Source organism: Gobius niger (genome assembly GCF_951799975.1).
Source record: "Gobius niger genome assembly, chromosome: 1".
NCBI classification, from domain to species: Eukaryota; Metazoa; Chordata; class Actinopteri; order Gobiiformes; family Gobiidae; genus Gobius; species Gobius niger.
Genome location: NC_136852.1, coordinates 5,774,662 through 5,798,338, shown reverse-complemented (window position 1 = coordinate 5,798,338; position 23,677 = coordinate 5,774,662). Strand labels below are relative to the sequence as shown.

At 42.7% G+C, this 23,677-nt stretch overlaps 1 protein-coding gene across 1 annotated transcript in view; it reads right to left on the bottom strand.

Annotated features, from left to right (window-relative positions):
* urb1 (URB1 ribosome biogenesis homolog) overlaps window positions 1–23,427 on the bottom strand; it is a 38,417-nt gene extending 14,990 nt beyond the window's left edge. Inside the window, exons 1-22 of the mRNA XM_079575337.1 lie at window positions 23,194–23,427; window positions 22,964–23,103; window positions 21,724–21,875; window positions 21,435–21,564; window positions 21,260–21,356; window positions 20,147–20,232; window positions 19,816–19,941; window positions 19,601–19,731; window positions 16,748–16,943; window positions 14,712–14,849; window positions 13,376–13,549; window positions 13,178–13,301; window positions 12,456–12,578; window positions 12,265–12,377; window positions 12,005–12,124; window positions 11,807–11,923; window positions 10,470–10,608; window positions 10,234–10,392; window positions 9,931–10,124; window positions 8,179–8,391; window positions 7,916–8,098; window positions 2,087–2,894 (exon numbers count right to left, since the gene is read on the bottom strand). Of these exons, the coding sequence (XP_079431463.1) occupies window positions 2,087–2,894; window positions 7,916–8,098; window positions 8,179–8,391; window positions 9,931–10,124; window positions 10,234–10,392; window positions 10,470–10,608; window positions 11,807–11,923; window positions 12,005–12,124; window positions 12,265–12,377; window positions 12,456–12,578; window positions 13,178–13,301; window positions 13,376–13,549; window positions 14,712–14,849; window positions 16,748–16,943; window positions 19,601–19,731; window positions 19,816–19,941; window positions 20,147–20,232; window positions 21,260–21,356; window positions 21,435–21,564; window positions 21,724–21,875; window positions 22,964–23,103; window positions 23,194–23,320 (3,790 nt within the window). The 5' untranslated portion in view covers window positions 23,321–23,427. The remainder of the gene's footprint in view (window positions 1–2,086; window positions 2,895–7,915; window positions 8,099–8,178; window positions 8,392–9,930; window positions 10,125–10,233; window positions 10,393–10,469; window positions 10,609–11,806; window positions 11,924–12,004; window positions 12,125–12,264; window positions 12,378–12,455; window positions 12,579–13,177; window positions 13,302–13,375; window positions 13,550–14,711; window positions 14,850–16,747; window positions 16,944–19,600; window positions 19,732–19,815; window positions 19,942–20,146; window positions 20,233–21,259; window positions 21,357–21,434; window positions 21,565–21,723; window positions 21,876–22,963; window positions 23,104–23,193) is intronic.
* Window positions 23,428–23,677: the final 250 nt, after the last annotated feature.

Here is a 23,677-nt window from a genome sequence, read left to right as displayed (position 1 = left end):
GTTGTGAAGTAATTTCATCCTCATTTTGGTTTTTAATTGTATTTTTCATGATCACTTCTGTAACCTGAACGCACCATAGTTGTGAGCAGTATTGAGTGATGTTTCAGTGTTGAAAATCTGTATTCCCAAAGTAGAAAATCCATTAGATTCATATTAATAATAAAGAAATCACACGCTTAAAGGGACTATACGGAGTTTAAACATTTAAAAACTAAGTATTTTCCTCCCCCTACATGTTCCAGCCATGTCCTAATGTGTAGAATGAGCCCAGACCTGTTCGCCACAACTGCCTTTAAAATCCTGCAATGTCACTCAGAAAGTTGCTAATTCGGGTCCGAAGTGCCGTCATGCACGAGCTTAATATAGAAACTGCAGTTACGCATAAGACCAGAGATGGCAGCAACTATTAACGCAAAATCAAGCAAACTCAGTGCGGCACTGCAACTTTTCCAAACACTCGCAACTTTCCCGCAACTATTCCTGAACTCCGCAACAACTGAAGTGAGTTTCTGATCAGTTAAATCCATTTTACTTGTTAAATTTCCGCGGGTCATTCAGACTGAAGGGCTGCTGCTTCTGCTCCCGCCTCCTCTCACTCGCCTGGGTCTTTCCAGTGTGTGCCGCTTTGTGCTCCTACTTTTTTGCTACTGAATCTTTATTTTGCAAAATAGGTTTCATCTGACAGATAAACTCTGCGTGTGCATTCAGTGCTTTTTTGCTGCGCGAACTTTAGGAGTCACAGTTCTATTGAACTGGAGCTGAAGCTCATTGTCGATGTGTGAAATAAACAGACATTCATCCTTTGGTTGGTTCTCCTCAGAGTCTCATTTATGGACTCAGAGCCTGGTGCTCACAGCGACAATCAGGTGCCCACTGTCCACAGATTACATGGGGAGGCGGGGCGCACATGGTTCTGTTTTTAAGATGATACAACTATTTAAAAAAGAGATGTCCAAAGTGCGGCCCGCGGGCCAAATGTGGCCCTCAGACCAATTTTCGGTGGCCCTCGGGCTGCTTTCTGAATCGATTCACATCATCAGAGATGGTCCTTTTTATTTAATATGTAATAATTCTACACAATTCTAACCTAACTAGAATTTTATTGTGAGACAGAGCTGGCATTAAGGTTTTGAGCATAAATAAAGGCATGAGGTAAAATTTAAACCTCTGCTACTCGAAGGTTTCGTGGAACTAACCACCGACCCATGGCCCTTTACCCCATGTGCGCTCCAATATGTGGCCCCCCATGAAAAAAGTTTGGACACCCCTGATTTAAAATAACCTCCACTTTAGGTCTTTTCTTATTCCCCAGAGTCTCTTTGGTTTAAAACAGACCTGGGGGAAATACGGCCCGCGGGCCGGATGTGTCAGTCCGGCCCACGACTTGTAGGGCATAAATTCAAGTATGTCAAAAAAAAAAAAAGTAAGTCTCGAGCCCATTCCTGTGCAGAGTTATGATTTTTTTAGAAATTACCAGAATGCTTAAATTCAGCCACTAGGGGGCAGCTTACATAAAAATACAAGGAAAGAATTCCACAAGTGTCCAGCAGAGGGCACTGACATATTAAAAGATCCGGATATAAGCAACACTTGAAATGGACAGTCTGCCCCTGTGCAGCAGTGGCTACAATAGTACCTTACTACAACGGAGTGTGGAGTGAAAGAATATTGACGACAATATAGGCTTGATATGGCTAATTATTAACAGAAAATAATAGTCCTACTAAATAATGGTAGGTATCAGCTATTCAAAACACACAAAGTTGAGCAGAATAAGTTTGAGTTATTGTTAGTGCGGCTCCGACTCAATTCAGGCTTCTCATGTGGCCCCTTATGAAAATTAGGGTTTAAAATGATGTAAAAATATTGTTTAAAGCAAATCAATGCAACCCTGGATCTTTTGACATTGCAGAAGCTTATTGAAACAAAGCCACATCAAAGCTTAGGGTGATCCAAAGACCTATAAGTTATTTTTGTATATTCTTTTTATTTTCGCAGGTATTCTTTTAACTTGATATTTAGTCAATATGAAACCCTAATCTGTTTTTTTCTTTCCAAATAATAAGACAAAAATGGTTGCACCCACCATCTTTGGGCCTGGCCGGATCCTCTTTAACGACGAGCTGCAGGTAGGTCTTAACAAGAGCGAGGTAGGCGTCCATCTTGTTCTCCAGCATTTCCACGTTTCCCGCCTCCAAACACCACCTCTCGAAGCACAGCCGGTGAGCGCCGCAGTTCTGAAGCATCAGACACGCGATACTCTGGCTTTCTGCTCTTTCCTGCGAGAGACAATGCCGCAGAACCTCGGTGTGGATGAGTTTGGCGCAGCCCGGCTCCTTGGACAGAGTCTGCAGAAGGAAGGCTTCCAACTCCACACTGGAGCACGAGAGGAACAGCGTCCCGAGGCCGCTGAGATGGGCCTGGGACAGAAACACTGACTCCGATGAGGTGCTTTGGGTGAGGATCTGCAGAGCGGCTTGTCCGTAGACGGTGAGCTCAGTTCCTTCTTCACTTGAGCTAAAAAGCCTCTCATGCGGAAGGAGCAGAAGCTGAGAAACAACCTCCTTAACATCTGAAAAGTCCATGAAGTTGTGAAGCGACAGAAGAGCTTGCATCGGGTGGGATCTCGCCTTCGATGTCTGGGTGTCCGTCAGCTCCTTGAGAACAGCCTTCACGATCGCGTCGGAGAAGTTTCTGAGGAGGTCCGGCTGGTTTTGAACTTTGGGCGCGATGAGTTTCAGGAGAGTCAGGATGTGCTCGGTTAAAAGTGAACACAGGAGTTTGAGACGCACGGGTTTGAGGTTGTGAGGAGGTAAGGAGGACAGCTCCAGAGCCAAGAACCACTGCTGCAGACAGGGGTGCTTCAGGATGGAGGACAGGCCTGACACGAGGACCTACACGGAGGAGAAAGAAGGAGGAGAAAATGAAAGAAAAAATGTTTCAAAACCTTTTTATTGGATATTTTGGTTATACACTAGGGCAGGGGTAGGCAACGTCAGGCCCGGGGGCCAAATCCGGCCCTCCAGCACAGAACCTCTGGCCTCCAAGATGATTTTGAGAAATATTATTGTGCATATAAGAGATCAAATACCTTTAGTAGTCTAAAAAGCGAGAAATAGTGTCAGTATTTTAAAAAATTTCCGCTTGGTCATATATAATGTTAAACAGTGATTCTCTACTGGTGGGTCGGGACCTAAAAGTGGGTCATGGAACCATTTTCAGTGGGTCGTGAGTCTATAGGGAACTTTTATTCAATATTTTCCATCTGAAACTGCACGGAAACACCAGCTGTGTCTGTTAAAATGAATGTTTTTGGGTTGTTTTGATCATAATGTCAGTCTTAATGGGATATCTGATTTTTGTTCAACAAAAACCTTTGTGGAAAATACAATATTTTATGACAAATAATGACAAATGATAGTGTTATTTGGGTCCTCAGCTCGTCATCCGAGGGTAATGATGGATCCCAAAGCCCTGCCACCTGAGAACCACTGATGTAAAACATTGGCATTTGCAGAAAATAGTTCTTTACTTTATGCAACAATGTTGAGGTTCGGCCTTTGGGTGTTTTGGGAATGATGAAACTTGCCTCCCCCTGCACTAGGGATTTGAGATAACTCCACATGGAATAATCACAGGGGGCTAAATTAGACGAGCGCTCAGGTCAGTTCAGTCGCCCCGGGAAGGCTTCTCTCAAAATATCCATTGTTTTGTAAGATAAGATAAGATAAGAAGAACTTTATTGTCTGTCCCCAAAGGCGACAGAAATTCGTCTTTGACAGGCTCAAAAAACATGCACACACACTTCCATAAAACACAGGCACATTTAAAATCAACATAACAATAATGAACAGCAGGACTATGATTTGTGATCATTCAAAGTGGAGATTGCCCTTGGAACAAATGACTTTTTATAGATGTCTTTGTGGGCCAGTGGGACTTTAAAACGCCTGCCTGATGGGAGCAACGTGAAGGAGCTGTAGAGTGGATGGGAGGGGTCTTCAGTGATCTGGGTGGCCTTCCTCAGCACTGAGCGACTGTAAAGTTCAGGCAGAGGGGTTTGAGCTGTACCGGTGATTTTTGAGGCCTGAGTGATGATGCGGGAGAGTTTGGATTTGGATTTAACTGTCAAAAAGTTGAACCATGATGTGATGCTGAAGGTCATTATGGATTCTATGAGTGATTTATAGACCAGTGTTAGAATGTCTTTTTTTACATAAAATGACCTGAGTTTTCTGAGCAGGTGGAGGCGCTGCTGTGCTTTTTTGAACACAGAATCTGCGTGGTGTTTAAAGGACAGGCCAACATCTATTTCAGTTCCCAGGTATTTGAAGGACTGCACCTGATCCACCGGCTGACCTTGTACGCAGAGTGGTTGGTTGAGGGCAGGTGGAAGCTTTCCTCTGGGCCCACAGCACAGCTCTTTAGTTTTTGAGATGTTCAGCTCCAGTGAGCTTTCAGCGAACACCTGGACTAAGGTGCTCACCTCCTGCTGATACTGGGACAGAGCTTCAGCATCCACCACATGCGCGACCAGGGCCATGTCATCTGCGTACTTCAGCAGTGTCATCCCACTCCTGCTACAGCTGATGCCGTTGGTGTAGATGGAGAACAGGATGGGAGACAGGACACAGCCCTGCGGAAGTCCTGTTTTTAAAACTAGTGTGCTTGATTTAAAACCATTAAAAAACACATGTTGCGGTCTGTCCAATAAAAACTGTCTAATCCATAAAATCAATGTGAGGTGAACCTCAAGGTTGGTGAGGCAGTGCAGCAGTGTGTCCATTTGTACAGTGTTAAAAGCAGAGGAAAAGTCCATAAATAAAATCCTGGTGTATGGTTTAGCCGAGTCCTGTTGCCGGGTAACTGTGTTCAAAAGTGTGAGGCTTGCATCCTCAACCCCCCGTTTTGCCTTGTAGGCAAACTGGAGGGGATCCAGCTTGTCCTGTAGCATGTTTTTTAGTTGTTGTCCCACAACTCTCTCCATGCATTTGCACAGGACTGATGTTAGGGCCACCGGTCTGTAGTCCCTAGGATCCTTGACGTGTGCCTTCTTGGGGATTGGGATCACTTTTGATTCCTTCCACAGGCTGGGGACGCAGCTGCTGTCCAGCAGGAGCTGGAATAGCGTGGTAAGGACACCACTCAATTGAGCAGAACACTCCTTAAGAACCCTTCCTCTTATTCCATCGGGGCCGGGAGCCTTATTGGGGTTGATTTTGCCCAGGATGGAAATCACCGTCTGCTCGCTGACAGTGATAGCGATGGCAGGGGGGGCAGAGCTTGAGGTTGAAGGGGGCCAGGTGCAAGGTGTGCTGCGGCTGTTGTAACGAGCGAAGAAGATGTTCAGTTCCTCTGTGAAGGAGGCAGGATCCGGACAGTTCGATCCTGCAGGTTTTGAGGCTCTGTCCATCATGATATTAAGACCCTGCCACGCCTCTCTCACATTCCCAGATGTTAGCTTTTGCTCCACCCTGTTCTTGTAATTGATCTTTGCCAGCCTGGCCTCCCTTCTGAATTCTCTCTCCATTTCCCTGGCCCCGACCCTATCCCCCTGCAAAAATGCCTTCCTCTTCTGTGCCAGGCACCTTTTCATGCCCCTGGAAATCCACTTTTTGTTGTTTGGGTAGACAGTGATCTGCTTAACTGGGGTAACATTGTCCTCACAGAATAAGATGTATGCTGTCAGTACCTCTGTGAGCGTGTCCGGGTCATTACAGTCTTTAAAAAATAGATCCCAGTCCGTTAGCTCGAAACATCCCCTTAATGATTCAGCTGCATCATGATTCCATATTTTGATGGATTTAGTTATGGGTTCCTCTGTCTTCAGCTTTGAGCGGTACTTTGGCAGTAGCAGAATGACCTTATGATCAGAACGGCCAAGGGGTGGGCGGGGCTTAGAGACATAAGCATTGGGGATGTTTCCAAAGCACAGGTCTAGTGTGTTCTGCAGTCTGGTAGGAGTTGTGACATATTGCTCCAAGGTGGGCAGGTGTGGGGTAATGTCACACTTATTAAAATCCCCCAGCAGGAACACAGGCTGATCACCGCTTTGCAGAAGTGCTTTATTATAACACTCCGAAATGCGCTCAGCGGCCAGATTGTAGTCAGGCCCGGGCACATATGCTAGTATTACGGTGATCTGCGCGAACTCACGAGGTAAATAGTGCGGCCTGAAAGACACACTCATTATTTCGTAGTGCTTACAACACTCTGTCTCCCTTACGGTGACGTTTGTTGCCCACTGTTTGTTGACAGCCATGCAAAGCCCGCCCCCAATTGATTTCCGCGTCTTCACAGCATCCCTGTCGAATCGTAAAATATTAAATCCATCCAAGTGAACCTCTACATCTTCCGTTAGCCATGTCTCTGTAAAACAGAAAAGGCTTGTTTGTTTATAATCCAGATCAGACTGCAGGAGTGTAGAGAGTTCTTCGGTTTTATTCCGTAGGGATCGGACATTTGACAGCGTGATGGCAGGTAAAGGTAGCCGGCTTCCTCTCCTCCTCAGTCTGTTTCTTATGCCCCCCCTGGAGCCTCTTTTCCTTCTGATCCGCTTCGGTTTGTATCCGCGGCGCAGCTCCGGTGGTATGTGGGACAGATCCATCTGCTCCGGCTCCCGACTCAGCTCCAACAGGTACGCCCGCGAATAGCTGAGCCTACCCGGCATGGTGGTCTGTGACAGCACGGGCAGCGAAGAAAGTCTATTTACGTGGTTTAAACCAGAGATCTCATACCAAATAAAGGCTATATAGAACACTGCTGTCATTACCATTATGATCGATCAACATAATATAGCCAGATCACACTAAACTGTACAAACAAGCAAACGTGAGCCTGTCGAGAGTCGCTTCACCTCACAGCGACTCTCGAAGTGAAGATGAAGTTCCTTGTAAAGAATTCAACGTCACAAAAGGCTAAGAGCAACTGCATGTTTTGGAACAGAACGCTTGGGAACTTGACAAAACAGACAAACTCGTTTGCTTCATTAGTTTAGATGCACAATGTTTAAGGCCACAATAACCCTTGATTGATTTGTACAGTTTGAAGATTAACAAATAGGCAGTGATTAGAGTGAGATGAAATGAGATGTGATATTCAATAACTGCATGGAAAACTAGAGTTTTAACAAAGCTTTTTTTTTTTTCTAAAAATCACTATGACCCATGTGACAACGCTGGGGAAGACGTCACATTTTTAACCACACTGGTTTTTGTACATCAGCATTAAAAGGTGGAAGCCTTTGTCTATGATTGACAGGCTCCGGAGCTCTGTGAAGGCTCGTTACCCAACAGGCTTTGTAGGAGGAGGCAGAGCAGCCATGTTAATTTGAGACCACTCAGGACCATTACAATGAATGGGGCTGAATAGGACCCGCCGATCTCTATCTGTTAAATCTATGGTTCTGTTGAACCGGAGCTGAAGCTCAACATCGACATTCGTCGTCCTGGTCTGTTCTCCTCGGATTCTCATTCATGGCTCTATCTTATCAGATTTGTGTGGAGTCAGACCCTTTCTGTAGCTGAGCAGAGGAGACGAGAGGGGAGGGGCCCACATGGTTCTGTTTTTTTTTTTTTAAGATGATGCAGTTACCTAAAATAACAGATATTTTAAGTCTTTTATCATTCCCCAGAGTCTCTTTGGTCAAAACTGATGTGAAATGCAAAGAAAAGTTAAATTATTAATGCAATTAATGCAAAAATATATTGTTTTAAACAGAAAAAAAAATCGCAACATTTCAACAGAACTTTTGGAAAAATGGCCCGCAAAATCAGGCATTTTACCCAACAACAATTACAAAAAATACCTGTGAAATCCTGCAGGGAGTGGCTTTTTATTTATGTGCCTTTTCCATAAACTCTTAGCTGAACCATGTGTGTATTTTAATTTCATTCCAAAATAACTTCATGCTGACCTGCTCTTTGTCGTCGTCCTCCTCCGGTGACTGTCCGGCCTCCAGGAAGAGCTCAGATCCCTCCTGAGGATCCTCCGCCGCTGGTTCAGGTGTTGTTTCTTGTAACTGCAGCAGTTTGGTCACGAGTAACTGCAGGATCTTCATGAGGTTTTCCAACATGACCTTCCCGGAGTCTTTGGAAAACTGCACATCACATAATGACAATGGATGGATGTTGGTTTAAATGTTTCAAAGCATTCATATGTGTGATCATCTCTGCTTACTGTGCCAAAGTCCTCCACTGTAGATTTGATGTAAAGCAGCGTTTGTTTGACGGCTATGGGAAATTCAGCTACGGACATGGAAGTATTTCCCAACGTTTCTACGAAGTCCTCCTTGCTCAGAGCAGAGGGTCCTTGGACAAACGCCTCGGTCAGAGAGGAGCTGAACGTAGCCGGGCTTTGCAGATCTTTTGGATGGATTTCTATCTGCTTGAACTGTAAAGAAAATGATACCATAAATGTACTTATTGTTTATTGGTTTATTTGGTCGGGACAGTGCATGTTAATGAACATACATGGGTCTCATGCATGTAAACAAGCCACACCGGATTGTAGCCATCTGTCGTCCCCCATGCGCACTCTCAAACAGACACGGGGAGAACATGCAAACTCCACACAGAAAGGCCCCGTTCAGGCGGGAATCGAACCCAGGACCTTCTAGCTGTGACTAGAAGGTCGCTGTGCCACTAATATATTGGCAGTCCTGATGATGTCTGTCCCACTGTTGTTCAATTTGTTGTCAATCATATTTTACTTTTTATTTTAATATGCTTTATGCATGCCCTTATAGTCTTATAGTTTTAAAGTTTTAATAAATAAGTTTTAATAATAACTTCTGTGTTATGTTTTATTTTGCACAATTGTACCAAGAAAATGTCCTAGTTTGAGAACCTGTTCTCAAGCAACGGCAACAAAACCTATTCTGATTCTAACTAAATCAAATTAATATGTTCCAATATATTTATCAGGGCTGGCACAAAATATAATTTTACAACATATCGCAAAACGTCTTTGTTGTGATACGTGGATCGTATCGGAAGCCATGCGTCACAATACTTTTGATAAAAACACAAAAGAAAAGAAAAAGATACAAATTAAAGTTGATATGATTTATACCTGTTTTGGTGCTGATCAGGTCAGTTAGGTAAAGCTCTGACCCACAGCCTGAAGTAAAGCTGCCTTAGGAGGAACACTGCTGTGGGAAGTACGGTCCACTGAGCGCTCTCCTCTTGTTCTTACTGCAGACTTTGTCTTATTATGATACAATATTTAATGTATCTGTAGTCTGTTCATCACTATTCACTATGTCTCCTGTCCCACTCCCCACCTCGAGTGCCTAGTGTCTAGATCGAACGAAGGAACCCTGCATTCTGGAATCTGAGTACTGGACGGTCTGCAATCGTGGCCCGTCTGCTGAGGGATCCTTCGGCCCTGGGTCTATAGCCTGTCCGTCCATGGGAGTGGATCTTCTGTGGTTCTCCCCAAGGTTTCTCTTTTCTCCCGCCGGGTTTTTGAGCTTACCGTGCTGTAGAGTCTAAGAACAGGGGACACCCGCGTCGCTCGTCGACTCCTGCTGCCGACGCTTATTGGACATTATGTTTGCCTGGATACTTCATTCACCTGAACTTTACATTGTCATATTTATTGCTGTTTTATTGCCTTAATGTTCGGTGCAGCCCTGTGAGGCCCTTGATTGGTTTAAACAAAAGAGGATACTTTCCAAATGTTTTACTCAATGTCTGACTGATTTATCTAACCACTTACTCAATTAATTCAGGGTAAAGTATTGCAATTATAATATAATAACAAGCATCGCAATACGCAACAAATCTGTATCGGGCCCTCTGTGTCAGGATACGTATCGCAACAAAAGTGTATTGTCCCAGCTCTAATGTTTATTATTGCTGTTTTTCCCTTTAGTTACATTTTTAATCCCAAAATGAGTGGTACAAACTTTACTTTAGTGTGACTGACCAGTTCCTCGTGGCTTTGCGGAGGAAGCCACTTGGCGTAGTAGCGCTGCAGGCGGAGCACAGAGGAGTGAGGGGCGGCTCCGGACGCCTGCAGGTCTTTATCGTACTGCAGCAGAGCCAGGCACAGGGGCAGGGGGTCTCTCTGACTGTGCAGCACCCGGGACAGGACCGCGCTCAGGTACTGGAACACCACGTCTGAGGAGACACAGACAGAAACACATTCACTCATGTCTTTAAAATCAAACTGCAGACTTACATACAAAACGAACAAACCTCCAGGTGAATCTCCACTGTAAGGGCTTACCTTTGTCCGGTGCCAGCCTGTTTCTGGACTCCAGCGCCGCGGGCACCAAAGCGCTGAAGGGAAACGTCTGAAGGATGAGGTCTTCGCTCAGAGGAGGTCCAAACTCCTCCATCTCGCCCTCACTGCTCTCCATGATCACGTCCAGCATGTCCAGCACATCTGACCACACAGGCAAATAAGATTAAAATGTCTTGGATTTAAAATGTGCCATGATACAAAGTCTGGTTATTCGTTACCGTCGATGTGAGAGACGGGCACACTGGCGGCGTCTCCCTCCTGCCCGCTCAGGTTGGCCTGGAGATACGCCGCCTCCTGCACCAGAGCGGCCACTTTGTCTGTGTAAATGTGTGAGGAGGACACGAGCTTCACCAGCACCTGCAAACAGAAATGTTATACTTTACCTCATGTAAGAGCAGGTATTATGGTTTTTGCAGCTGAAACTAAATATCCGACAGATTCACCACCTGATATTCAAGCGAAGGATTAAGTTTAAATTAGAGATTGAAGGCCCAATATCTGATCTTTTCTATTACAAACAATGAAAGAGGAAGTTAGTAAATTAAATTGTTAGTTGTGGTCCAAAACAAAACATTTGTAGCATTCCAATTCTTCACAGGGCAAGTTCATGAGCACATTTCACAACTGTCAGGGTCACTTTTCGGGGTCACATTCACAGAAAAGCTAGAAAACTTCCAAGTTCAAGAGTTCATGAATTCAATGCAAATGCTTAACAAGATGCACAGTACTATTTCCACAAAAGAATGAGCTAACTAGATACTAAGGCAGGTTAAAGCACATTTCATTTCAAAACAATAAAAAAACTCAGGTATTGGGCCTTTTAGTAAGAGATGGAGGGGTGAGGAAAGCATTTCTTGGATCAGTAGGGCCTCAAGAGGAGCTTTTTGGGAGTTGCCACAGGGCACCTATAAAAAGCCACCAGTGAAGACCCAAAAGATTTCTCAAAGATGCAAGAGTGTGGAAACACAGCTCCAGGTCTGTTTTTGATGAGAACAACATTATAACAGGTATTATAATAGGTAATTTTGCATGATACCTCATTAAATCTATCTGTTGCACTTCTGCTTTACTTTCCTTCAAACTTTTCTTGTTGAGATGACTTAGAGCCATAGAGTGCTGCTAAACCTGCAGTTTAGACCAGTGGTTCTCAACTGGTGGGTCAGGACCCGGAAAAAAAAAAACCTAAATAACTGCTGACTGTGAATATATATTTATTGTTTTCAGCTAAAGTGCATCAACAGACCTAAAAATAGCAATGGTAATCCCTGTAAAAAACATATAAGTTACTGCACAGTTTGTAGTTTTAAACAAAGAACATCAAAGATCGCCGCTTGTCATCCCAGGGTGAACGCCAAACCAGCTGAGAACCACTGGTTTAAACAAACATTCTGAAATGCTTGTAATTCTTGACTAAGTTCATTTATATTTCAGTCTTTTGAAGTCTTTAAAGTGTACACTGTGAACCAATAGCAAAATATCTAATGCATGTAATCTACAGAAACCCTAATGTGGATGTTTAAAACTGCTTGATTGTAAAGAAGTGAAAAACATTCACCTTTTCGAGGAAATGGATGACAGTTTCCCGCTGACTCGTCTCCAGAGCCGTCAGCTGGTCAAGCCACAGCTCCAGCTCGGCCGCCGTGTATTCGAAAACGCCGCTATCCTTCAGGACCTGAGAACAAGGGAGTGTTTATGAAATTATACTGTACACAGACATCTTATATTTCTGAAGGAAATGTCAATAGAGCTTTACCTTTAAAACCAGCATCCGGGTGGAGGTCTTTAAGTGGCTGCTGCTGCTGCTGACAAACATGTTCAAAATCTGAAACAGGACCGACTTCTCTGAGGAGGAGGATTCACTGTCTGCGGATTCCTGAAAGTCATAGAAATGAACGCACAAGCCTTTATATATCAGCTCAATATTCAAAGAAGCAAGACTGTTATTTTGGGGGAAAGTAACTATCTCCAATCTCCACACAAACAGTCTCGTCCTTCAGGTCGATAGTAACTCACCTGAAGGCGAAACCAGGAGAACTTGCATGAGGGCAGCTCCAGAGCCAGCTGGAGGATGTGGACCTGCAGAACCGGAGGCACTTCCTCCTTTAGGCCCTTCTCCGACAGGATCCCTGAAGGTATTTACGTTTATTTAGAGAAGCAACACCTGCAGTAAATCATCTTCAAACTGAGACAAAAAGACTTTCTACCTTTGAGCAGTTTGCTGAAGTCAAACTTGCACTGAGCCACCAGGTGAGGCACCACTTTCTGATACAGACAAATGACCTGCAGGATCAGAGCTTTGAGGAGAATCACCTCCGCTGTTTCGGGAACTGTACAAACCAAAAAGGGACATGAAACACCTGATTAAATCTATATGGCAGTTAAGGCCATAAGGACCATACAGAGGCGCGATCCTCGCCCATTGGTATAGTCCCTTTAAGGTCTGGTGTTTTTTAGCACCATCCATTTAACCTCAAAAACCTCACCTGAACTGAGCACATTTTTTCCAGTTTGGCTTTACTCAAATCTAAAAGCTTCTTGGAGAAAGTGTCAAAATAGCGAGGAAAAACAAAGAGACGTACACAAGGATGAAAACGCAATCAAAACGTCCCAAAAAAGCAACCAAAAAAGTGACCAAAACAACAAAAATTTGATGAAAACGTGACATAAAAGAAATGAAAAGGCTTCAGAAATATGACAAAAAAGTAACGACAGTATGGCAAATATGTGAGGAAAATCTTCTATCAGTTTTGTAGGAAAGTTATTTGAAAGTTAGGTCTTAACTTTCAAATCAGGCATTAATATGGCCTATAGGCTGTAAACTCTCCAGTTGAGAGGGTAAAACTGGTGAAAATGCACTCGGTTAAGGTGGGAGTTAAGAGGTTACTGACTTGTTGTACTTTTGCCCCGTATAAACCTTGTTCCTGACCTTGTGCCTGTTTATCCCCAGCCTCTTCAGCGCCCTCATTCGCCGTCTTCCCGTCGCTCTCGGTTTTCTCCTTCTTACTCAGGGCCTGCCATTTCCCCACGATGGTCGTCATATCAGGCAGAATCTGAAACACAACATGAAAACGTTTCCTTCTGGGTCCCACACAGCAGGAGGATCACAGTGACAGTGAGGCCGTACTCTGCTGAGGCTCTCCCTGTAGAGCTGGACCAGGTCTGTCATCATGTCTCCGCTGAACACGTCCGCTGAGCCGCACTCCGCTCGCTCCTGAAGGCACTGAAGGTTCCTGTGCGCTCGCTTCAGGACGAAGTTCATCACAGAGAAGGTGGTGAGCTGCGCCGCTGTGGTGGAGAGCTGGAAGAAGAGGAGAGTGGCTGATGCAATGTAAATCAAACCTACAAAAGATGGGTCTCAGTTTGCCGACCCAAACCCACACACATTAAAAATAAGCTGTGTGAGTCACTCTGCATTTGAATTTGATTGAATTTCCTTCATTTCAATGGTAATGGTATTTGGTCCCAGCTCCTGTGTCAGTTCTGTAGAGTTGCACGATTTCGATACGTAGTGCAAACCAGAGATTGTGAATTTAGGTTTCAAAATGGTTTAAGGTGCATTAGACAACTTTTTATGTTTCGTTTTTCACTTCTCAGTGACACAGAGGCCGTGTGGGTGGTTAACTTAGCACCTTTACTTTCCATCTTGTCGGCCTCTATAACGCGATCAATTTCATATCAGGTTTTTTAGGGTTTCTGGTAGGTTTTCTGTATGGACTGTACATATGCATAACAATGGAGACGATGAGCATTTACAGGCAACTTTAAAAAAATAATTTTCTTATTTTTTTAGTCTGAGGGGGCGTGGTGTTGCTTAGTAAACAGCTGTAAACCCGACACTTCTCTCTCGCTCTCTGGAGTGCGTTTGACAAAGCAGTGGCTTCCTATGGAAAGATCAAAACAGTTTTTTTTTTTACATTTCTCTGAGTTTTTAAACGGTTAAAATCGGTCCAAGGACGACAGAGAAACATCCTGTTGAAGTCTTCAATCCAGAACCAGGCTGTTTGAATGCACACGCGATAAAAAGAGATCGAGAACACGCGGTGCTTCAAAACGTGTCAACAATGTTCATTGAAAATTGACTTGAAACAAATATTTAGGCATTTGCCTCTTCACATAACTTTAGTGTCCGTCCAAAGAAGAGAGAGGAGTTAATAAGAAAGGAGAGTGTTTCATAAAACACGCATTATCTCAGTCTCTAGAAAAAAAAAAGTGATTTTGATCAAAATTAGCCTCTGTTTAGCTTAGATTTCTCAGGAACTGAGGCACGTAGAATTAAACTGTTTTCACCTACGGAGAACTTTCAAACTATTCTACAAATATCATGAAAAATGGTCTGGATTGTTGGCACTCGACAGCTAAATCACAAATACACTCGACAGCTAAATCCCAAATACAGCGCGGCACTACAATGTAAGGTAAAAGGTGCTTTGAATCAGTGATAATAATGAGCACTTCCTTACATTGAGGCCCTGGGTGAAGAAGGCCTTGTTGCAGACGGGAGGCAGCGACAGCACGTGGATCATGCTGAGCAGCCGCGCCGTCGGGACGACTTCTTGACTTTGGAAAATTGTGGAAATATCAGGCTGGGCTTCGTAAATCTGAAATCACAAAGAGTCTGACTGAGATTCAATTACAGAACAGCAACAATAACCGGGCTGTAAACAAAGCTTTATTGTGGGCGAAAGAAATGACAAACGACTTTCAAACAAAACCCAAACAAACACTGATTGTCCATCTCGATTGTATTACAGAGAGATTACATCCTTTCATTAACCATTGTGAGGACGCACTGACGGGGAAAAAACAAATGTAATTGTATTAATCTATTGTTTGTTTTCTTTGCTCCAAACTTAGCCTGAGATGTTTTAAGATAACATCGCTCTCACTGACTTTTATTATTTGACGAATGTGATGTGTCACACGCGCCAAACAACGGAACAAACCAGTGCGTCTTTATCGATAGAACTCAAGTACAAAAAGATCCAATCCTTCAAACAACAGAGCAATCGCCGACCTGTCCTTACTCGAAATCTGCAGCCAGTCTCGAGTTGAAAGGACAAAGTCAGTCCCTTCAGGGTTTTGTGATCGCAACTATTACCCAAGCAAACTCCGCGAAATCAGAGCGGCACTGCAACTTTTTCCAAAAGCCCGCAACTTTATCGCAACTATTCTTTTGAGCAGGGGCGCCCAAAGTGGGGCCGCGGGCCAGAGATTGACCTACTTTTGCACCACATATGATTAATACCAACTCTCTCCCATTCATTCTCAATGGTAAATATGGATGCAGTACACGGTTTGGCCACCATCGTCAAATTGGGGGCGCTGTTTCACTCCTATCGCAAAGTTAAGGACACACTTGGCCTTGGTGTTTATCAATCACAGAGCGTTGTAGCATCAACTCCCAGTTTTCAAACTTTTATTGCAAAGGCTGTTGACATCAACAAAGGCACATGTTAATAATAATAATAATACATTTTATTTGTCGGCGCCTTTCAAAACACCCAAGGTCACCTTACATGAGATACAGTGATAAAATCATAACAGGATATAATAAAAACACATCAAAGTGAGTAGCTAAGTTTAAATAAGTGGGCTTTGAGGTGAGATTTAAAAAGGGGCAGAGAGGTCATTTGACGAAGTTCAGCAGGGAGTGAATTCCAGAGGTTAGGGGCTGAGCGGCTAAAAGCTCGAGCACCCATAGTGGCTAAGTGGGCGGTAGGTACAGACAGCTGAGGGGCAGAGGAGGACCAGAGGGTGCGGGAGGGAGTAGGCACATGAAGGAGCTCAGTGAGATAAGGAGGGGCCAGGTTATTCAGAGATTTGAAGGTGAGGAGAAGGATCTTGTATTGAATGCGATGGTTGATGGGGAGCCAGTGGAGCTGGTTAAAAATGGACTTATAAAAGAATTGATGCTGAACTGACACTTTCAAAATGATCTGATATGGCATTTTCTTTGAGTTAAATGAATGAGGTAAAGTCACTGTAGATACAGGCTTTTGCCATAGTTACCATTTGTTTTAATGTAGCATAGATAGAATCATATGCAAATGCAAATGTATATCGAAAAATAAAGTAAAGTAACAATTATTATTTGCAGTTATATGTGTTTCACGCTTGACATCACTGTGTTTGGCCCGCGACCCACAGGCACTTTTTCATTTTGGCCCTCGGACACAGAAAGTTACAATCTCAAATTCTGCTGCCTTAAGTCACATCTCCATGGAGCCGGTAAAGTTTAATTAATTCATACTGAAGCGAGGTTCGGCGAGGACTTTTGCATCATCCCAGTCATGGCTCTTCTTTATCAGACTGATGTGGAGTCACAGCTGAGCGGAGGACAGGGCAGGGTTCTTTTTATTAGGTGATGTAACAATTTAAAACAACGCTTATTTGGAGTCTTCTCTTATTTCTCAGTGTCTATTGTTTTAAGCAGATAAAAAATTGCCCACAAAATCTGGCATTCTTGCCCACAACAATCACAGAAATTAAGAATTACCTTCTTCATGAGGCCGACGTTGTCCTGCCAGGCGCTCTTGAGGCGCGGGGTGTAGCAGTGCTGCGTCTCTTTGAAGTATCGGGACAGAACGTCAGGGCTGGCCTTCAGGACGAGCACCAGCAGCTCAGACACCAGAGCGTCGTCTGCGGCCTGTCGCAGGCCCACCAGGAACTGGAGGAGGACCAGGTTCCCAGCTCTGCACAAAACATCAACCTGGTTATTATCAGGGCTGAAGGTAAATAAGGGAAACATGTGAGTTCAGAGAAATCCAGACTTTGCAGAAGATCCCTCACATAAATATGAAGGCTGGTGAACGATTTATTGCAAGTGGTATTTTTGCATAAAAGGTTAAAATTTATGATATTTTTTGCTGACATATTTATTAAAAAGATTTACTCAAATGGGATTTTGGATCTTGTTTAGTTTTTGACTTCGCAAGTGAGTTATTAGTAAAAATAACACTTTTGCCAAGTTTTGGGGGGTTTTAATCTCAATAAATCAGGCAAGGAATTTGTTAATTAAAATACTCTTCAGGAAAAAAAACAAAAATAATATTGTTAAGTCCAAGATGGAAAGTTTGGAGTCTGTAGGAGCTGCTAATGTCAATGTCGAGGTCAACTTTATTTATGTAGCACGTGATGGTGGCGCAGTTGGTCGGCTCGTGATCGGAAGGTCGTGGGTTTGAATCCCAGCTCCTGCAAATGCACACTGTCGTTGTGTCCTTGAGCAAGACACTTCACACTACTTGCCCCCAGTGTCTGTGTACACTGGTGTATGAATGAGAGTGAATGGGTGACTGGTTCCTTACTGTAAAGCGCTTTGGGCCTGATAAAGGTAGAAAAGCACTAAATATGTTGAGACCATTTACCTTTGCTGTACAACAAACATTATAAGGTGCAAATAATGAATTAAAAAAAATGCAAAAGTGAAATAAATAAATAAAAATCAAGAGAAAATGGCCTTTAAATTTTGCAAAGTATGCAAATGTGTGTGTAAATCTCCATGGCTGACGTCTTCCACAAAGAAAATGGCCATATTTGGATTACAGAGTCTTGTCTGAGTGATTCCATGCATCACGTGGATGGATTTAACATGTCAGTATTTGTGAATGGAAATGCGTAGGACAGGGGTTCTCAAACTGTGGTACGCGTACGCAAAGACATTTTGGAGGAAATAAAAAGGTTTATCACAATCTGATCAATATTGACCCGTTCAACTGCCGCACGGGAAACTCGCTTATACAGGCGACAGAGTCTGATAATTCAGATGTGGAGGAGCTTGTTCTGGACCCGAGTGCGCAAAGACCGGGAGCGCGGCTGAGGCTGCGTCCGCCCTTGCTACAGCACAACAACAGCACCTTTAACGTGAACAGCGCCAAAGTTTGATACATGTTTCTGTAATATCTGTCATATAGAGAGAGGAGCCTGTGCGCTGTCAGACTGATGGAGACTTTGATTTACAACAGAAGTTTTCCTCTCATTCTGATCTGAGGAGCGAGAGGAGGAGGAGAAGCATCTGTGGTCGTCCCCACATCTGCCACTAAACCCGTAGCTTTGTATCTGACACACATTTAAATTAACGTGCAAAGATGTGGATACACGATCTTCGCTTTAACAAAAGTTTAAACCAGCGCATTTGGAGTCTGATGTTCAGAATGAGCTGGTCTCTGGGACAAAGCAAAACACTCAGCTTTACCCATTCACACTAACAGCCTGTTTTCAAAATATATATATTTTTTATTTTCATAAAAAAATTAGTATTTACACATTCTTAATAGCCTTAGTTTAAGTTTAAAAATGTTAAAGAGGGGGTATTATGCTTTTTTCAATCACATAGCACCAGTCTATAGCACACTACAATGATGACGCAACCTTCTGTTGGTCAGTAAATTAGAATAACTGCCTTGTATAAAATTGCTCCTCAAAATGGCTGTAGCGAATGTCTTGAAATAGGCCTCTGTCTCTTTAAGAACCTCTGACTCTTTCCAACACGCCCCCTCCACACGCTGTCTGTGGCATCAGTGGGGAGGGGGTTCTGCTGAGGAGCAGTGGTTGGTTACTCGGCTGGTGACGAAAGCTCGGAGGCGTCTCCAGGAGGTGGGGGCGTTCCTAGGAGGACTCAGGCAAACCTATCCCTAAAATGGCTGCCATCAGAGTTTTTACAGATTACTCAAAAATACGTGAATGTGCCATGGCAACACTTCAGGCATGTTTTTAATGAGGGAATGACATAAAAACATCATGTTAAGCTTGAAAAAGTCGATTTTGCATAATACCCCCCCCTTTAAAACTAAGTATTTTCCTCCCTCTACATGTTCCAGCCATGTCCTAATGTGTAGAATGAGCTCAGACCTGTTCACCACAACTGCCTCGAAAATCCTGCACTGTCACTCAAAAAGGTGTTACTTCGGGTCCGAAGCACCGTAATGCACAAGCTTAATATAGAAGCTGCAGTTACACGTAAGACCTGAGGTGGCAGTAGTGGGTATAAAATGACTTGCATTTAGCTCCTTTAAACACCCAGACGAGCAAAAAAATACTGATTGTGGAAAAGCTGCTTGAGTTCACTGTAATAAGTGAGGAAATAAATACAATATTACATGTGGTATTCCCAGTGTTTGCAATCGCGTTAAAGTAGGGGGTACACGACTCGTCACCGAAAGCTTCAGGGTGTACACGGCTCCAACAAGTTTGGGAACCACTGGAGTAATTTCCACAAAAACTCCACAAAACATCATAAAAAAATAAACATCACCTAAAAACAACATCTCAAATTGACCACTGCAACAAAGATGTATGTTTTCACTTGATCGCTAAACTTTAATAGTGGGTCATTTGTAAAAGTGTGCCCGACCTGCCAGCGGTGCCGAAGCTCGCGTCGTGGAAACTGATGCCGTGTTTACGAGAGCAGCAAAGGTCGATGAGGAAACTGTGCACGAGGTCCCGGACCACGGAGGCTCCACTCTGCGCCGACTCCTCCTCCATCTTATATACACACATACACGAACGCAACAAATCAAAGTAAATGATCAAATAAACAAGAAACTGTGGACAGATAAATCGACTCACAGCGTCCTCTTCAGTGGCAGCGTCAACGATCCCGTTCCATTTATAAAGCGACGCCAGGTTTGCCAGAACGGCCGGTGTGAAAAAGCGAACTTTCTGAGTCTTACTGAGGCTTTTGTTCAGAACGACCTGCAAAAACACAAAGTCAGCAGCAAAAACAGTGAAGCAATGCAGATAATAAGATAATGTAGTCAGAATGCTTTTTAATGGCACACAGAAACCCTGCTTTAGTCCCGATTTTACCATGACTTGCTCTAGATTGAGGCCTGGTGGTGGTACTTGGAAGATTGTGGTGTGAGCTGTTTGTGAACCTCTGATTTAAGCATTGACTCACCCTGCTCTTGAGCGTGGACAAAATCAAGTTGACGATAGAGAGTCTGTCCTCTTTCAAACCGGTGCTCAAGATCTCAGGCAGAAATTCTATTCAAGGAAGAAAATATGACGACAATAAAACATGATACGAATGTAGTGCATTAGGCAAAGTTCAGCTTTTCCTTAAGGTGAGACGCTGCAGATGAATAGGGGGGGAAATATTTAGAGATATCAATTTGAAACTTTTGCTGCAGATTACTGACATAAATATAAGGAAAAAAAGAAATTGCCATGTTGTCTGTCATTTGATGTTTTATTTTACTTTTTTTTATCACTTTTTTGTGGTGTTTCTGTTTTCCTCACATTTTTGCTGCATTTTTGTTGCTCATCGTTTGCATCGCTAGTTGACGCTATGTTTTTTTTTAGAATTGGATAGATAAAGCAGTACTAAGTAACGCGTTTACCTTAATAAATCCTTTCCGTAGTACCTGTAGGTGTAATACAAGTGTTAATGGGATGATTGGGGGGGGTCTATCATCTCCCCCCGGTGTCTCTGGCCAGAAAAAACATGTTTGCAACTTGACTGCCACTGGACTGGAGTCACCAATACACATTAATGGTATTATGAAGAAGAAGCTAACAGGCTAACGGGCAAAGCTAACTGCGGGCTAGCGCCACTTAAACAGTATTACAGCCAAGATTTAGTGAAAAAAAATATTTCCATTGTGTAATTGAATGTACAATATCCCTCTGTCCCTTAGCCTTTTCTGTCAGCGTAGTATTTACTCTCACGGACAATTAATGAGTAAAAAAATCGCAACTTGCTACGACACCTGCAGTGGCGCTTATGGCCTCTAGGAGCAAGAGTTACTTAGTACTGCTTTAAGAGGTTAACCTGCAAAAAAGAGCCACATTTGCTCTCTCTCTCTCTCTTGCAACACAGACATAGGTGTATTTTATTCATAATGAATGGATAAATTATGTGTTTAAATTGCTAAAAATCTCCACATTGGCCACCGTTTTCACCTGCTGTGTCTCACCTTAATAACATACTACTAACTAACATTACGGCACAGAAAAAACTCGAAAACATTGGTTCATTCCATATAAATCCACTTATTGAGTCTTCCCGTACCTTTTACTTCTAGTATCTGTCCGATGGTGGCGTTGTCTCCAGAAACCAAGAATGACAACACAAACTGGACAAAGGCCATGCGCACGTCAGGTTTCCCCTAAAACAGATTTCAATAGAAGGAAAATAATCATCTAAGTACAGCACAAAAGCCTGACAAGAATTATGCAACACTAACCTGCTTATCTCTCCTTTTGGCGAGCCCGGACACTGCCTTGTAAGAATAAATGTGACTTAAGACTTCTCTGGCGGCTTCTGGGCCCTGAGCCACCAGCGCAGACAGGAAATTGAGGCATTGACGTACAAATCTGCAAGACGGGGAAAAGGAAAGGCAATTTAATAAAGGCACAGATGAGAAATGAGCCATTTTCTGAAAACAACCTGCAGCATGATATGTTTAGAGATATGTTTAGAACTTGTTTTATTGCTGTTGATTTGATCTTTTTTTTTTATTTAGTTACAATAACCTGTGATTGCTGGAGTGCAGAGAACCCAGGAGAATCTTCATGTGGTTCGAAACGGTCTTTTTCACGATGGCGTTTCCCACTGTGTTGAAATGAGTGAGATCGCTGGCTGTTCTCAGAAGAATCATCTCCAGACTCTCAAAAATCAGCATCGACTGCAGAGAAAGAGAGAGTTACAGCTGCATGAGGAAGGTTTGAGAGAGAAAACACATGTTCAAGAATGCTTCATAACTTATACGCTTTCTTGCTTCGGCCAACTCCTTTTGAGTTATTATTTTTGGTTTCACATGACAATGTTAATATAAATCATGTAAATAATTACTCAAATAAATCAAATCAACTAGAGCTGTGAGATCAATCATATTTGTATTAACATAGCAATGAAGTGGCAAAGCTGAAATGCCTATTTCAAAACAGGAATAAAGTGAATGGAAAATTGAAAAATTCCTTCCAGAAAAAATGCACTTATTTATTAATACAAAAAAATACAGTTTAAAGTAAAGTATGCAGCTGTTTTACGAATTGGGGACTCACTTCATTCATGAATTCACTCAACAATGACATTATCTAACGTGTTTGAACTGCAGAGTCTCTCACAAACAACTCAGTTGTGAGTTTAGGACCACATTCAAAATGACTTTGTTGCTGCTCAGAGTTGATGGCGCTGTAAGAAGCCCTGCTTATGCAGGTCCACAATCAGACCATGTTCAAAACAGAAAGCTTTTTTGCTTTCCCATGACAGTGTGAATATCTGGCAGAAAATGACATTGAATCCACATTTTGGCACAGATTTGGCCTTTTAAAGGAATGTGGTCTAAAACATTTGAACAGCTGCAAAAAGCCTATTTCAGTTTACTTGTTGTTTTCAACAAAAGCGTTACTTAAAACCTTTTGTTTGTCTCACTCCCAATTCTTCTTGTTGTGTATTGAAGTTCTACTTTGTTTACCTCATTTTTCAACAGGTCTTAAACTTTTGATTGGGACTGTAAAATATCCTATATATCATATTAATTGAATAACACAAGTCTGGATTACAGGTGCTGAACCGAAACACAAGTGTAAATAAATGGCATTGTCCTCTTCAAATATATTTATTTATTAAAGGTGCATAAGGCTATAAGCTCTTCAAGACATATTTCTGATTTCTTTTTCACTGGTCTCATTCAAGTTATCCAATGAACTTATTACTGCAACTTTCTTTCTCTTGGCAACTGTACGGCTGGAATAAGAGACACTCACTCACCTCACTCTCAGCTTGTTTTTCTGCTTCCAAAAGCTTAAAAATGTCTGCACACTCCATGGAGATTTTAATGTAGCCTTCAACCACATCATACAGGTCTGGGCAGGGCAGTTTCTTTGCTGTTGAGATGAACTTCTCCAGTCCTGCAAAAACCCATTTAGGAGAAACATTTGCTCAAGCTGCTCACGCGACTACTTTTTAAAACAAGCCATCAAATAAAAAATGCCACAAACCCTTCATCGCTTGTGTCGGATCTTTCAGCATGCTTTTGAAGACAGTCCCGTTAAACTCTAGTAACTTGTCTTTCTTCGCCGGAACGTCTCCCTCCGCCGTGTCATCGCTTTGACGCTTTTTACCCATTTTGTTGCCGGTAAAAAATTATGTAATTATCCTAGATTTGTGCTGAATTATTTCTATTTATTCATGAATGCTCGTTTTCTGACACCGACCCACGTTGGATGCGGCATGTAAACAGAGCGGAGCGCGGGGTTAACGTTCCGGTAGGAAACGTTCCACTAGTGAACATTGGTTCCGGGTTGAAAAGCGCCATGAGAAATTATTATATATATTTTTTTGTGCTTGTTTATTATTAATGTATTATTATTATTATTATTATTATTATTATTATTATTATTATTATTATTATTATTATTATTATTATTATTATTATTATTATTATTATTATTATTATTATTATTATTATTACTTTTTTAGCTA